Below are 18,100 nucleotides of genomic sequence, written 5' to 3'. Positions count from 1 at the left end.
GTTATGCTGAATCGTCGGTGGATTTTTTGAACAACTATATATATATATATATATATATATATTGATGAAAATTAGCATGTTCGGCGTTAGTTAACTTCAAATTTAACTTTTCGATTTTTCTAACGGTTGATCTTCGGTATTCGAAGATGGTATAAGAATACCGAAAAAAGCTTTTCTGTTATATCATGCATAAAATAAACCAAAATTTTGGTTTTGAACTAAAGAAACTTGAAAATGATTTACGATCAACTGTTAAAAAAATCGAAAAGTTAAATTGGAAGTTAACTAACGCCAAACATGCTGTGATTTTTATCAATAATTGCATTTCTGACAGTCTTAATCCAACATATAAATATATATAAATAATATTGTATGAATTCTACCAAATTTAAAGTTTTATCTTTTCAATTTTCCTTACCAGAATTTTCAGGAAATTGTTCAATTTATTATCTATTATCTAAGTTTATCATGAAAATTTTATAAAGCTGTTGGTATCCAAGTTCATCATGCAAATAAGGCCTCATTTCAATTTTTTATTAAGTCATCATAAGTGCAAGTTTGGTAAAGTTTTGCAAGTTTCTTTAAGCAAAGCAAAGTTCCTTAGCAAAGTTTATAAGATGGTATCGTATTCTTCATTTTTGTTTTTGCCATTCCTCTGTTCTTCATTGTTATTAAAGTTAGTATTAAGGCGTCAAGTTGGTAATGATCATTCTTTGTTGGATGTTTATTTGGGGTTTATTGATATTTATTAGGACAGCTTTTGCAATTCTTATTTTTGTGTTGTTGTCAAGAATGTGGCGGGTTATTGGAGTTGCATGTGTTGATTGTAAGTGAGATTTGATGGCTCCATTTTGTGTATGCATTGTGAGACGTCTTGATAGTGAAGTGGTCGTAACATCAACATACGCATGTTTTTTTTTGGAAAATCAGGCAATAATTACTCTGGTTCAACTGATGTTCAACAGAGTTGAAACATTTCTCTAATCTGCTCATTCATCAAAACGACATAATATTTGATAATGTAACACAAACGTTGCATTTTTCACCGATGTAAACTCATTTTTTTTTATGAAAACCAAGATGTCCTGTAGCCAGTTCGTTCAAAAACGATCATTTACAGATTTATAACGAGAAAATTGATGGTTCAAAAGCGGTTGAAGATCACTAAAATAAATAAAAAATTGTAAAAATAATAATAAAAATGTTGAGTGCATATTTTAATGATGACATTAAAAATCGTTCGGGAGATTTTAATTGTACTGGAATAAATTGGATAAAAACAAAACATGTGTCCACTGTTACATAAATTTGATAGAACAAGTGTGTGTCCGCTTGAACATCAATTGGACCCGAGTTATTCGAGCTCGATTTTTCTAAAAAAAAAACGCAATGTTTACATTAAAAAAATTATTTACCTTAATAGGTGGTTTTCGAGTGATATGTGAAACTAGAAAGTTCATTGCTATGTCTTCACAATTGAGAAACTCATCAACTTTGTCTCGAATGATAGGTGACATTATGTTGCTGTATATGTACATGTAAAACTGTTTTGAAAATGTAACAAACAATTAACAAACAATTTTATAAAAAATGTCGACACCTTTGATTATTAACAAACTGAGGTAATGTTATTTGTTGAAATTGTTTTACTCGGAAAAAAATACAATATAATTTACGTATAAAATGTCAGTACAAATTAAGAATTTTCTAGTGCAAAAATGCATCAACCTTATGAATGAATGCAGCTCCAGTCAGTACCATAGACATTTCACAGGTGTAGTTTGAATTGTACATGAACTTGTTTATATCTTTGTAATAGGAAACATATCGTCCCGGAAATCCAACCAATTGATCTCTATTCTGCCTCCAAACTCTTAATTGAAATGTTTCACACACCATTAAAATTTGAACAGAATTAAGATAACATGGAAAAAATAATGCATGTCTCTTACAAGTTTGCGAGTAAAATTAGTTTAATAAATTTGAGCAGCAAGGTGATTGGATTTAGATGCAAAAAAGTTCTCCAGTTATGGTGCTTTGATTTTGAGCGTACCTATGAATATGTGCAAGTAGTGTCCTGGAGAAAACATATTCCAAGAGCCCCCTTGACAAGGTCGAGAGCGCTGTAAAAGATGCATTAACCTTATTAATGATCTCTTCAATTTTAGTGGTGTAAGAGCTACTTTGTTAAAGTCAACTTTTTAAAACTAACATTAAGCTTAACGTTAACCGAATATTGAATTTTATTAAATTAATTGAACCACTATTTTGAAAACAAATTGAGTGAAAAACAAGTTATTGAAGAAAACAGTAAGAAAATCGTGTTCAACCAGCATTGATTTATTGAGATTATATTCAATTTATTGTTCAAAATTAAATGTTCTAACAGCTATAAAAACTTAATTCGCTAATAATAATCAACAACTATCGATGGTTTATATGAAAATTGCAACTTTCGGCTATTCTGCTTTAAAATGGTTAAAGTTGAACGTCAAATTTCGGCCAAGCCAAACATTTGGTGCGTCTCTACAATTAAGTAAATCAATTTGAAAGTGTTTGAATTTATACAATACAAAAGATAATATAAACAAGATGGTTGAAAAATTTTTCATAAATTACGAAAGATTTAAAGCAAATTAAACAAGCTCCAACAAATTTATACCAAAACAGAGAAAAACATCTTTTTAAGCTAAAATAATCGACTTCGAATGAAAATGAAAGAAGGCCGGGTGAAAAAATGTATATGTAACAATGGAGAATTTATTTTTCCCAGTAAGTTATGGCATTATTGAAGATAATATTTAAAAACTAACAAAATTACACAAATAAATAATGTGTCAACAAAATAAAATGAACAAATTATAAATCTGAGCCTGATAAAATATTTGTTCTGCATGATTATCTTCTTACGTTTATTTTTTTTACATGATAGCTTAGTATATTTAGTTGAACTTTGTATATCATTATTTAACACAACAATGAGAGGTGAATTTTTAATATTGACGACATCATTTTTTCTAATATATCAATTTGAAAAATTATGGCAGAATTGAAACAACGCAACACCAAACGTTTTAACTTATAGCTCAACATCAATTTGAAAAAAATAACTTTTTTGAACCAGTGCTAACTATCTAAATACTTAAATAAGAATTGCAGGGACAGATATATTTATAAAATTTTCAATTGTGGAAATTGAATTTTGAAAATGAAAGTTCAATGACAAAATATAATGAAACGGTTATTGAGCTAAATTATACCCCAAAACAAATTTTTACAATGTATTGTTATAACCACTGCAATGGTCAAATTACGCTATATTATTTGTTATCTTGATTATTAGTTATCTTTGTTATCTTTGCTATATTTGTAATCTTTGGATTTTAAGAATCTCTTGTATATAAGGAGGCTAAGTAGAGAAGTCGATAAAAAAGGTTTGAAGAGTGGTTTGTAGCGAGTTTTAAAGCGAAGTTGTTATTGCGATTAATGTAGTTACTTGGATTAGAGATCTTTGAAATTATAACATTGGTGTTAGTTGTAACGAACGTCAAAGATTACAACACTATATTGTATAAATTATGCAACATCGTAGCAGAAATAAACGCACAAATTTTGTTCTAAAAATGAAAATGAAGAAAATTTATATAAAAAATCTATAAACTTATTGGTTAAGTGCTGTTGCTATTGCTGTTACTCTCGTTATTATTCAGGAATTTGTTACAAGACTTATCAAAAATTTCAGACTTGTGGACTAATTCATGTGGTAATATAAACTAAATGTACTATTGAAAAAGAGACTAGTAACTGTTACTCGTCTTTGATTACTTGAGGTCACATCCTTCTTGCTGTGACCATTGTTAATTAGAAAATGTTTCAATCTGTTTAATTCCCTCATGCTGGGGTGCACTGGCTATGAGGCGTGTCCACAGGTGTTGGATAGGGGAAAGTCTTAAACAGGGAGATCTTCTGAGATTGCATCGAATAATACGAAATAAGATGCCGCGAACCAACTGTACCAGAAGAAAGAAGACAAAGGTGAAAGTGGCGGAGGATCCAAGGACAACGGCTCCATCAGCGGATGATCTTCTATTCTAAATCCACTGCCTTGTGGAACAGGGACCTTTGACCCAAAGGCTAGATACACTACTTACAACAGTGCTCTCTTGGGCACGAGACAAACAGCAATTGCACTGCCTTGTGTGCTTCCAGCAAAAAGACAAGACCCACAGCTTATAACTGGTGGTTTTCGTTAGGAATTGGGCAATTCCAGATATAAAATTTGTTTGACCCAAACATCTTCCATGTCATCACAAATAAGAAAAGATCCCCTGTTCCCTGAACGACCGTAAAATAGTCAATGGGTGACAATATCCAGGAAGTACGCAACAATGGAGGGATGTTGCGGAAAATCGGGCGTCCTTACCTGGAATATCAGAATTGGCACTTTAAATACTGGATCGCTTACTGGACGCTCCATGGAGATCGTCGACATGCTAGAAAGGCGAAGAGTTGACATCAGTTCTTTGCAGGAAACAAGATGGAAATCAAATGGTGTCTCTCTCATTGGGAGTTACAAGTTGTTCTGGAATGGCCAAAAGACAGCCAAAAATGAAGTGGGAATCATTCTGTTCAGTCTTTTTTATTGCAGCTCTGACATACGCAGAGAACCACTTACAATGTTGCATATATATTATCTATATATCTTTATTATTTTCTTCATATCTTCATCCATTGATTTGAAGCAGCCATCTTCGCCACAAAGGCTGTTCATCCTTTTCACATCTTCATACAGGAATCACTGGCAGAAAATGTACAGGAGGTGCTCGAATCAGCTCACGTCTAATGCTGATTAAACTCAGAATGGGAAAACAGGTTCTGACTGTTTTCTCTGCATATGCACCACAGACCGGTGAATCTGAAGACGCAAAAAATGACTTCTGGAACACACTCTCAGATGTCGTCAGGAAAACACCATCATTAGAGATACCATTGATATGGCGACCTCAACGGCCATGTTGGAGAGAAAGCAAATGGGTTTCACGGTGTCCATGGGGGCTTTGGCTACGGGTCTTCGAACGAAAACGGTGTACGGATTCTGGAATTTGCTGAAAGCCATGAACTCTCCCTGTTGAACACCTACTTCAAGAAGAGGACAGGACATTTGATCACATATAAAAGCGGGATGTAATGCACACAAATTGACTTTATTGTCGTCAGACAACACAAACGATTATTCCAAAGTCATTCCATGCGAAGCATGCATCCCTCAACATCGATTGCTGATGGCCGATATGATCATGGAACAATAATTTTTGTCGTCGCAGTTTTTTCTTCATTAGACAAAATTCGCGTGACTGTAACAAAATTTTCCGTCTTCATTTTTGAAAAATTTACTACAATGGAGCAGCTGGAGGAGATTTGAACATCAAGTAATTTATTCTTTTTTGCTTGCAACAAAACTAGGCTTGTTCACGAGCTGTTGTACACATTTTTTCATATCAGTCAACAATAACAGCAAAAGCAACAACAATAATATTTATAATAATAACAACAACAATAATAATAACAATAACTAAAACATGATAACCTGAATGCAAAAACAATCTCATCATGTCTGAGGTGTACATCATCGTCTATTGACAAGACAGCTTCTGTTACAATGGAACTATAAGGAAGGAATCTATTGTTTAAACTATTATGCACTGTTCTCATGACCTGCCAAACCAAAAAATGCAACGGTAGAGTAGATGCACGCACATTTCATTAGTTAATAGTTTAGTAATGCGTTATACAAACATCTGATTTGAGCCCAATTGGCAGATAGCGTAGAAATTGAAAAATTTACTACATAGTATACTATTAAACTATACTATTATAACCATTATTATGTAGTAAAAGCCAAATATTTTATGGTAAAAATTAAAATAATGTACCTCAATTTTTACTCCAATGTCAGGCCATTTGAGATCACGAGATGGGGGCTTATTATTGTTCCAAACAATAATAACCTTGTTCAAATAAGGGAGATTTTTGAATTTTGCTACTGCCGCTAATAATACTGTTTCTCGCTCATATGTCAATATGACAACTGTGAAATTTAAGTGTAAATGTGATTAAAATGCAAAGTTAAACTGTGCTTTCAGAAGTATTTTTGTAAAAATTTAACCCCACCGATACCGCCATTGTCAACATGAAATAAAAGTTTGTTGATTTGACTATCACCATCATCATCCTCATCATCATTATAGCATTCATAAAGCTTTTTTCAAAAGCGCTGACAAATGTCCCGTACTGTAACACTCTTCTTCCCAAAAAATAGTAAAATTCAATCACTTCCATTGACTGCTGCTGAATGTCCATTTTATACCTCAAACATACTTAGACCATGGTACAACAACAACAACAACACACGTTTAGACGACATTTTCCCCGAGATTGTGGGTTGCCGTTTGGCTACCTATGATGAAACCGAATGTCATCATAAATATTGGCTAATTTTAATGCAGGACGCCCTTCCTTACGCAACCACAGTTATAAGCGGTGGGCCTAGCCTTTGATGATCCAACATCACAGGCAGTGAGGGTCAGTTTAATGTCATAACCAGGACATTCTTAGACCATGGTAGCTAAACTTTAATATCTTGCATAAATACACAGTCGTCAACTCTAAATTCATTCACCCATTTTGTGAAAGCAGGATGGCAGGGCAGAATATTTGATTTCAAATAAATGTAAATCGCGATACCTTTGTCACATTAATAATAATAATACGAACATTTATACAGCGCTGATTCGCACAGCTGCTTCAGAGAAGCCAGAGTATGTAATAGAAAGATGAGTCTAACTCAGCCGCGAGGAACATTGTCTCAGTTTAGGAGGCAAGGTACTTCAGACACTCGGAGCCGCGGCAAGCGAGGTAGGATTTGGCGGAAAATATTTTTGCAGTTGTTTATAAGTTCTCGAATGGCCTTTGTTGAAGAAGTTTTTTAAAAATATAAAACATATTTTTAACTAATTAGAATCAATCCGTCCAATCGAAAGCTGCACTCATATCTAAGAAAGCAACCAGCGATACATGTTGGTTAACCAACGCTGCGCACAAAGTTGAGAAAACATGTAGCAAGGCCGTTTTTGTTGAATGATATTTTCTGTATCCCGATTGATTAAAATGTAACAAATTATTTTTAGATAAATACCTTAGATATGAAACCAAGATTTGAAATCAGCCTGCAATTAGTGATATCATTGACACCATGATTTATTCACTTAAAAGTTGGATAACCATTACATGTCTGCAAGATGCAGGAACAGTGTCAATAGTCAAACACACGTTGATAAGACTTGCTAAAATATGGAAAACAAACCATGTTTTTTTTTTTGAAGAAATACGTGGGCCAACAATTAAACATGTTTTTGTTGGACAATTTAAAATTATCATTATAATTTCTTCTTCACTATATTACGGGAAGACTAGAATCTCGTTGCTTATCTCAATCTTCTTCTCAAGGATAGATGATTTGTTACCGTTGCATCTCGAACTCGTTCAATTTCATCTACAAAAAATTTCAGAAAACCATCACTAGTGTGCACCGTTTCAGTCTTATCAATATTGTCAACAGAGTCTTTGCAAAGTAGTTTATTAAGTGCATTCCATAGTTGTTTCGGTCTGTTTCTATTCTCATCAACTAAATTTGGCTAACTTTTATTAGCCAAAACCAATTTCTCTGATTTCAGCAGACTAATCTATTTATTTTTTTCATCACTTGACATCGATTTTCTATAACTTCTTTCAAACTTTCTACAGAGCCTTTTATGTTGCCGATATTCATTATCATACCGTGGCACTACAGAATCACGACGACATTCTACTCTGTAAAGCGGTGCACTATATCTAAAATCCTTTTTATTTCATCTTTAAATAGATCAAACAAATTGTCAACATCCACATATGAACATGTTTTACCAATCGGCAAACCGATAACCAACGAGATAAATTTTTCTTCATCAATATGTTTTCACGATCTGATTATTCTATAGTATTTAGAGATGTCTAAAAAGCAGACAAGTTTTAACCAACCCGTGGTCAGAATATATTCCATTTGGATAAACCATTACATCAGAAATATACAAACCATTATTAGAAACAATCAAATCCAATGTTCCTCCTAAGCTATGAGTAGGCTGGTTAATCCAATTCTTCACACGGAAACCATCACCTAATTCCAGCAATGATCTGGCATGCGGACATTTTTGTCTATCGACACGAACGTTGAAATCACCAACCAAAACAAGATCTGAGACCAACAACGACATATTATCCAGAATACATCTAAGTTTCTTAAAAAAACAGTGCTGTTGGGATGAGCATTGATCCAGGTCTATATATGGCCAACAAACTAAATTCATACTTACTATATGTCATTCTTATTGCGATTGCCTCAAACGTAGTTAACGACGGTAAGTCAAATCGTTTGCATTTGAACCCCTTTCTAAAATAAATTATTAATCCACCATGATATGGATCGTATTTTCTGACATAATTTTACGGAAATATCATTTTGATCCCCATGCCATGTTTCAGTTAGCACTAACACATCTAGTCCATCAACCAAGAAGTCATACACGTCACTAGACTTAGATACTAATGATCTAATATTTAACAATCCCAGACATATGTTACCATCATTAAAATCATCATCAAAGCTCGGCAAACTACTAAAAAAACCATTGGAAGAACCTTCATTTTAAAAAAAACCATCTAATTCTCTATCCTCTCCAAGATTATCCACCATCCAACCACCCCTCTCGCTCCGTATAAAAAACCTTGTTGACGTGTCGCTTCATTCGCTTTAGCATCAATCACCAAATTCTTCAGTTCACTCTTTTGCGCGCGTCAAATCATTACATAGTCTAAAGTTTTTTAGGTTATCTTCTAACTAAATAATTTTAGAAGTATGCTTTAAAAAATCCTCTTTTGTATTCAGGCTATCCAACTTTATAAAGACCAAAGGAATCACCGATTCATTCTTTCTACCTAATCTAGAGACTTCAATCAATCAATCTTCGTTTTGCGTCCAGAGACCCGGTTTCCCGAGGTAGGACGTTGTTTTCTTTGCCATCAACTTTTTGCGCCAAATTAGACGATCAGTTGTATCTATTTCATTTAAATTTAGAGCTTTCATGTCTTGCTCGATTGTTTGCGACCAAGACTTCTTTGGACGATATCATCAGTATATACTAGATTCCAAATGTCACCAGTGCGTATCGGTTTTGTGATTTCTTTCATCACAGTTTCAAAAGCTGAAGAAAAGTCAAGAGCAAGAAGAAGAGTAAGATTACTATTGTCACTAGAGAGAAGGATATCATTGTGTATTTTAAGTAAAGAAGTTTCAGTACTGTGAGAAGGTCTGAAACCAGATTGAGATACAGGTAGCAAAAAGTTAAAGTCTAAATAGGATGACAATTGATTAAAAACAACTTTTTCTATTATTTTAGAGATGAAAGTAATATTAGTTACAGGTCTATAATTAGATAAAGAGGTAGGATCTAGGGATGAGTTTTTAAGAATGGGAATAACAATAGAATTCTTATAAGAAGTAGGAAATTTAGAGGTGGAAAGAGATAAATTAACTAATTTGAGAATGATTGGATAAAATATTGAAGAAAATTCTTTAAGTAAATTAGAAGGAAGTAGATCTAGAGAACAGGTTGTAGATGACATAGAAACGACGCGAAATCATACCGTCCTATATCTCTTCTATGTCCGGCAGCTAAAGTATTTGAAAAATGCATCCTGCCGATCATCTCGAATCACCTAACCATAGCGAGCCATCAGCATGGTTTTCGCCCACTTCATTCTACAACAACAGCTCTCACCACGATGGTCACCGACATCGCAAACGGCCTAAATCAGAAGAGGCCAGCTCACCGAAAAATCTTAACAGCATTGGACCTCACAAAGGTCTTCGATACCGTTAACCATCGCATCCTAATCTCCGACCTCATGTCAGCATCGCTTCCACGGTCAATAGTCCGCTGGTTGTCAAACTATCTGCATCAACAGAGTTCCGTCGACAATTTTCAAAACAACGCACCATCCGCTCAGGAGTGCCTCAAGGTTCTGTATTGTCACCAACTCTGTTTAACTACTACGTCTCCAAAATACTAAACCCTCCTACAGACGTCAAAGTTATCTCTTATGCAGACGATTTTTCAATCTATACTACAGGTCCGAATGCAGATGATTTAACACTTCGGCTCAATTGTTTCCTTCCGAAGGTTTACGACTTCTTCAACAGCAGAAACTTGGAGATTTCCACCTCCAAGTCCAGTCACCCTCTTCACCACACACACTTCACAGTATCACCATCATCCAGCAATAAAAATAAATAACAATTCATTACCACTCGAACATAATCCAAAAATATTAGGCCTCACGTTAGACACGATGCTGTCCTTCTCACAACACCATAAAGAAACAGCATCCAAGGCCTCAATAAGAAATAATATTTTAAAGGCACTAAGTGGTACAACCTATGGGCAGGACAAGGAAACATTTTTACAGATCTACAAAACCATCGATCTCCAACAATCGAGTATGCCTGTCCTGCCTGGGCATCACTGACATCAGACTCAAGCTTCTCACGTCTTCAACGCTCCCAGAATGCCGCCCTACGTCTGATTACAGGTTGCTATGTGATCGCCTTAAAACGGCACCTTCATTCAGAATGTCAGATGTTAACGGTAAGACAGCATTCGGAGCTAATAGCATCACAATTCCTACTCCTATGCCATAACCCTAGCCACCAGTGCCATCATATCATCACGCAACAACACCCTCACCGCAACATAAAGACCACCCTCCTCTCCAAATGGGCTTCAACAACTCATGCGGTTCTACCAACAACCATAAATAGCGTTTCTCTAAAAACACTACACAGTAGCACCATCAAAGCCGCCACAGAGACGTATCAGTCGCCGTTGCTGTTGCTTGACGGATGGCCTCCACCTACACCAAAAATAGATCCAAACAGAAGAATCACTTCCCAGGGCAATCAGACGGACCCTAGCCCTACTCCGTTCTGGCCATAGTATTCTTCTAAACAGCTACAAAAACAGAATCGTTAGTGGGCACCTCAACATCTGTCTTTTCTGCAACAATCATACAGATGATGTACCGCATCTGTTTAGCTGTCCACAAAACACCACAAAACTACAACCAATAGACCTCTGGAGAAACCCAATTGCAGTGGCGGTTTGGCTCCGGCCTCGATTGGAGCCCTAGGGGTCTCCCAGAATGGGGCAACAAAAACAGCAACAACGTTAATCTTTTCTCAATGATTTTGTCGACAATTTTTAGAGAGTGTTCTAACCGACGTAAACCTCGATATGATGAACAGTTCAATGGGTCACCTTTGCTTTTGTATAGCGAAACTGTCATGCTATAGTTCTAATCAGTCGGCATTGAGCAATTTCTCCACACTTCACGGCAAAGTTGTAGTAACGTTTGGATACCTGCAGTACCAGATGCTTTGATAATGTCATTTGTGAGTCCATCCTTCATAGTTTTCAGAGCTTCTGTAAGCTCCTCTACAGTGATGTCTGGAATCGGACCTTCTTACCACGGTATTTAAAATTTAGGTTCGTGGCAAAATTTGGGTTCATTTTGCATAGAGGTCAAACCAAATAACGTAAAATTTGGTATAAACCGTAAACACATTTAACAAAGGTTTTTTATACTAAAAAACTTGTAAACATTAAAATATTTTATTAAAAACAAAATACATTTCCTAAACACGTCTGTTAGAACACTCCCTGAAAATTGTCGAAAAAATCCTTGTGAGAAGATTAACGTCGTGCATCACAATCGATCAATCAATCAATCAATTTTTGTTTTGCGTCCAAAAACCCGGTTCCCCGAGGTAGGACGTTGTTTTCTTTGCCATCAACTTTTTGCGCCAAATTAGACGGTCAGTTGTATCCATTTCATTTAAATTTAGAGCTTTCATGTCTTGTTCGATTGTTTGCGATCAGGACTTTTTTGGACGGCCTTTTGGACGTGTGCCAGGTACTTCAACATCTGCAAGAGAAGTTATGGCACTGTTTCTACTTGGTTTGACATGACCAAACCACCGCAGACGGTGTTGCCGGCATTCGTCCTTTATATCATCTAAACCAGCACGACGCAGGATTTCGGTAGATTTGATATGGTCTTTCAGACTAATTCGTTGCATCCGTCGGAACATTTTCATGTCGGTTCGTTGAAATTGTTGTTCCAGTTTGGTTGTCATTGGCCATGTTTTTGTACCATATAACAACACCGGACGTATCACAGGTTTATAAAGTCTTGATCGTAGTGGTAGTGGGATGTCACGCGCATCAATATAGAGGCAGGGAGATGCCATTTATTTCAGGCTGCACGTATGCGTGCTCGAACGGCAGCTTCAGCTGTTCCAGTACAATCCAAAACATCCAAAGTACCAATTATTTTTGAACAACGTTTGTGACACCACTGGTTACACTGCTGACACTTGATTGAATTGTTACCTACACCAGCTTTACAAACTGAACAGGGCCATCGTCAAGTAGCTGTGGATTAGATGGGTTCACCAGTGTTCATTGCTTAAATTCCAAATGTCACCAGTGAGTATCGGTTTTGTGATTTCTTCCATCACAGTTATAAATAACAGTGGACTGAGAATCGAGCCTTGGTGAACTCCAACGCCGATGTCAAATGCATCTGTGTTTCCAACCGTTGTGCTGACACGAGTCTTAGTATTCGTATACATTTCCATCACAAGTCGAACAAGATATTCTGGAATGAGTTGTCGACGTAGACTCCACCTGTTGCTTCACGGGGAACTCGATCAAATGCTTTTTCAAGGTCTCTAAAAATGTGTGATAGTTGTTGATGCTTTGCGAGGTACTTCTCTTGCAGTTGCCGAAGGATGTGAATTGCATCAATTGTTGATTTCCCCGCTAGGAAACCAAATTGATAATTTCCAATTGTGATGCACGACGTTAATCTTCTCTCAATGATTTTCTCGACAATTTTCAGGAAGTGTTCTAACAGACGTATACCCCGATGTGATGAACAGTTCAATGGATCACCTTTGATTTTGTATAGCGGAACTGTCATGCTATAGTTCCATTCAGTCTGCATTGAGCAATTTCTCCAGATTTCACGGCAAAGTAGTAACGTTTGGATACCTGCAGTACCAGATGCTTTGATAATGTCATTTGTGAGTCCCGAGGGCCCTGCTGCCTTTCCATCCTTTATAGCTTTCAGAGCTTCTGTAAGCTCCTCTACAGTGATGTCTGGAATCGGACCTTCAATGGGTGGAGCGTCAAAGTTAACATTGATGGGATTTGTTTCGTTTAACAGACGATTGAAGTATTCTCTCCACTGTAGCTTGATCTCATCTTCTCATTGCTTGTATGCAACTTTCTTTTCAGCTATTGCATTTTGTACACTGTCATTCCACCACCAAGTGTCACGTTCATGCTGACGTTTTGTACCAGTTTTCCCCACAAACTGTAGTTGCAGCGTTCATCAAAACGGTTTTGTATGTACTCCAATCTGTACTGGCTTGCGATTGGTGGTCTAACTGTGTGGCGACTTTCACATTTATCGTGAAATAATCTAAAGACTTTCACAATACTATCATTATTATTTGACATGATCTTTGAAATGTGCTTGAATATCTTCATCTTAAGTTCACGGTCGTTATGATTTTCTTTCTCTGGTACGGTGAAAATCCCTAAATTCTTTTTTCACTCTTTTAACTCACTGGACTCATTCAAGGTGTTTTGGTCGTTTTTGACCTGATTGTTTATACTTTCTACATTTTTTGTTATATTTTTTCAGCAATGCTCGCCCATGAAGTTTTCGGGCCCTTTTTGAGGCTGCAAATCTCATCAACCATTTTTGTATCCTGCTTTTCCTATACAGTCAAATTATTCCAATTTTTACTGATCAAGGTTTTAATGGCGTCTGACTGAGTCTGAACTGCATTGTTTATTTCTTCAATTTTCTCGGTTTTTTCATTAACGTTATCTACAACCGACTTTACCAAATCCTTTGTATCACTTTGGGCCTTCAGACATTGCTCACAAAACCATTTAATACTGCTCTCCCTATTCAGTATTGACACTATTTCATCATCAATATTAACACATTTAGCGTGAAATAAATATTCAAAATGAAGAAATCTAAGTTTGGTTGACGGCGTTTTTCGTTGTTTTCACAACTATGCATTTTACACACCCCGCAGACATGGTTATTTTAGTTTAAATGTTTGAAGTCTGATTTTATATACAGCGCAATTCAACAATCAAAAATTAAACTTTAAATTTCAGAAAAATACAACTCACAGCACAAATAATGTGACTATCCTAAAACGCTTACAAATTTTACCTCGACAATTAACTACGAATTTAAATTCTATTGAATGAAAATTAATAAATGTAACCCAAAATAAACCGAATTAACCAACGAAAAAATATTGAGTGCATTCTGCAGAATTTTATCAATTCAGCGTAATAAAATTTAATCGAAAAACTTATTTTAAATTTCAAAAAACTAAGAAAAACACAGAGCAAAATTAATTTGATTTTTGACCTATTTAATTTTTGATTGTTGAATTGCGCTGTACCCTAAAAAAATAAACCAGCCTACATAAACAGCCATCTTTATATATGCCATTAACGATTAATAAGTACTCTGCCAAAAACAAATCATCATCATCGTTTGGTAACATGCAAGACTAATAATGTAGCTTTCAACATTGTAAATATTAAAAACTAATTTTTTTATAAGTTTTATTAGATAGAAAAAGCATACTTTGTAAGAAATAACTTAGAAAAATAACATTGATAACCAAATAAAAAACTAGTAGACCAACTAAAATTTCTCACTAGTGAATTGTTCTTTCGGAAAGTTGCCACCTAAAGATTCTTTGAATTCATCTCCTGATCCACCCAATCCATTTCCTATAGGCCTATAACCGTAAGCTGAACCTGCTAAAATTTACAAAAAATTATTCAAACTTAATCTTTTTTGTCATTCATTTAACTAATCAAAGTGTTTATAAAAACAATCGTGATATATATATATATATATATATATATATATATATATATATATATATTTACAATATTCTATAAATTCTACCGAATGTTTGGCATTAATATGTTTGTAGTTCGTTTTTTCGATTTTTCTCACTAAAGTTTTTTGGTGAACGTTTAGTTTATTAAAATTCAAAATAAACTTATTTTTCGAATTCATGCTGCAAATAAGGCCATATTTCGATTCCGAATGAATCATCGTCAGTGCTCCTTGTTGTATATATAGGGAAATATTGACTTGATTGTTGGTACTAGGAAGGTTATTGCTGTGTAGTAATTTGTTTTTAACAATCTTTTCAATAGAGTAAGTCTTATATCCATTGTTTACAAGCAGGTTAGTGACCCTCTTTAATTCAGCGTCGCGATTTTCAATATCGGAAGAGTGTGTGAATTCCCGGTTCACAAATGATTTTATTGTGCTGTCTTTAAATTGTTCAGTGCATTCACTTTGTCCATTCAAACAAATTCTGGTATTCGTTTCTTTGACATAGATCGCGGTTTTGAATCGTTCTTCGCCACGGGTGACCAACACATCGAGGAAAGGTAAACGTTGTTCCTTTTCACTTTCAATGGTAAATCTAAGTTTTGATTTGTTTAAGGTACCAAGAAGTTGGGTGATTTGTTCAGGATCGTTATAGGAGACAAAGATATCATCCACGTATCTGGCGTATTTGGTTTTAAACTTGCATTGTTTTTGATTGTTTCATTCTCCAGCTGTCCTAGGTAAAAACTGGCAAATAGGACGCCAAGGGGGGAACCCATAGCGACACCATCGATTTGCTTGTAAAGTTTGTCTGTGGGGCTGTGGAATGGTGCTTCAGTAGTGCAAATTTGAAGAAGGGACTTCAGTTGTGCTTTCGGTATGTTCAATGGAACCATATCTGAGTGGTAAACGGTGTTGATAATTATATCGATTGTATCATGAATTGGTACATTTGCGAATAATGATTCAACATCCAGAGAGGCAATAAATTTGGATGGTTTATTAATGCTGAGGAGATTAATAAACTCACGGGAAGATTGTAGTGTGTAATTGTTTGGAATATATGGGGTTCTCCTAGACCAGGTTTTTCAATCAGTGACGCGACCCCAATAGGATAAATTGCCAGGGGTCACTCAAGACCATCAAAAATATGTTTTTTTCTGTCATCTAATAAACGAAACAGGCTAATAAAGAAATTTTTTCGGTAGTATTAACTATGTTTCTGCAGCAATACAAAATCAGTGTAATGGAAACAGGAACTGAGAAACCTATAAGTAATTAACTTCTACAAGCCAAATCTATTAAACCAAGCATATTGAAACGTCATTTTGATTACAAAGCACCCAAGCTTTGCCAACAAGGAGTAAAGAAAATCAAATTTCAATCTATTAAGGACCATAAAAAAAGCGACAGCTGTAAAAATTTTTCTTTGATGGCTCTCAGAATTATTAATAAACCTGAAAATATCGTTATTAAGTTCCTATTCTGAGTGCGTTTTACCTTTCTCTTCCATTTCAAAAAGCATATCTTTGCAAAACGTTATTTTCTCCCTATAATTTCCATCTCGTTAGAAATTTATATGCAGTTTAATTAAATACAGAAATAGCCTTGATACGGAAGATGGTCCTAGCAAAGATAGGGCCAGACAATTTTTATCTGGTGAAAGAAAAACAATCTCGAAATCTTATTGGATAAAAGCGTTTCGTCTCAAACATTCATTCTTGCTCCACCTTCAGATTTGTACAGAATGTTACAAGAATACAGTGAACATGTTAAAAAAAGTAAATAAATGTTAAATGTAACTCGTTATGATAAAATTCATGTATCTATCATTTGATTAGAGTTAGGAAATCGTTTTTAGTAAATATTTTTGAACGCTTCAGGAAAATGTTGGACAATTTTTATGGTGATAGAAAATTCTTATGGCATTTGCCGATTTAATTTCTATCATTCATTTTGATTTTTTGTTTATTTCTATCTGTATTCATTTATATTTCAATTTGTATATAACTATAATATATTTCAATTTGTATATAACTATTATGTCCTGGTTATGACATTAAACTGACCCTCACTGCCTTGTGAGTGATGTTGGATCATCAAAGGCTAGGCCCACCGCTTATAATTGTGGTTGCGTAAGGAAGGGCGTCCTGCGTAAAAACTAGCCAAAAAATAATACTTATGATGACGGAAAAAACAATGGCACTCAGTATCCGGCAGAAGAGGGTACGAAGAATCTCCGGAGACCCAGTCCATGGGGTTGTGGTGCAGGGCCCTGTGGATGGTCTGGCTACTGGCACCCCACTCTATGGTGTGGCGGTGCAAGGCACTATAGATGGAAGGACTACTTGTAGACCAAGGGGTTGGAGGTTTGGTACCTGGAATGTAGGCACGTTGACAGGAAGAAGTTTGGAAGTGGTGGAGGAGCTGCAGAGGATAATGGTTGACGTGGCTGCATTACAGGAGATCAGATGGAAGGGTGAGGGTACAAGGTTTGTGGGGGCTAAAGGTGGAAGATATAAGTTGTGGTGGAAGGGGGATGATGGTACGGGAGGAGTTGGTGTGATGGTAAGAGAAGAGTTGGTGGAGAAGGTGTTGGAAGTGAGGCGGAGAAGCAATGGTGTAATTGTGGTGGTGATGGTGTTTGGAAAAGTAATAGTGAGGGTGATATCAGGATATGCTCCGCAACAAAGTAGGAAGAAAGAGAAGAAGGATAGGTTTTATGATGATGTTTCTGACGAGATTGGGTAAGCGGGGTTGGATGAGTTTGTGGTGTAGTTGGGTGATTTGAATGGTCATGTGGGGGCGGATGCAGACGGATATGAAATTGTACATGGGGAATAGGGATATGGTATACGGAATGAGGAAGGGCGTAGAGTGTTGGAGTTGGCGGATGCACATAGCATGGTGGTGGGGAATACCTGGTTTACAAGGGAACCAGCGCGATTGATTACATATAGGTCAGGGGAGCTTAGGTCAATGATAGACTATA

General features: G+C 35.7%; 1 protein-coding gene across 1 annotated transcript in view; it reads right to left on the bottom strand.

Annotated features, from left to right (window-relative positions):
* Nucleotides 1–18,100, bottom strand: part of HELRODRAFT_83262 (hypothetical protein) — a gene marked incomplete at both ends in the record, with an annotated part of 32,916 nt that overhangs the window by 7,766 nt on the left and 7,050 nt on the right. The window contains 5 exons of the mRNA XM_009023430.1: nt 1,416–1,544; nt 1,729–1,873; nt 5,588–5,715; nt 5,934–6,088; nt 14,916–15,020. Of these exons, the coding sequence (XP_009021678.1) occupies nt 1,416–1,544; nt 1,729–1,873; nt 5,588–5,715; nt 5,934–6,088; nt 14,916–15,020 (662 nt within the window). The remainder of the gene's footprint in view (nt 1–1,415; nt 1,545–1,728; nt 1,874–5,587; nt 5,716–5,933; nt 6,089–14,915; nt 15,021–18,100) is intronic.

The sequence above is a fragment of the Helobdella robusta genome (genome assembly GCF_000326865.2).
Source record: "Helobdella robusta unplaced genomic scaffold HELROscaffold_36, whole genome shotgun sequence".
Lineage (NCBI taxonomy): Eukaryota > Metazoa > Annelida > Clitellata > Rhynchobdellida > Glossiphoniidae > Helobdella > Helobdella robusta.
The sequence above is the reverse complement of the archived record's forward strand: the minus strand, read 5'-3'. Positions and strand labels throughout refer to the sequence as shown.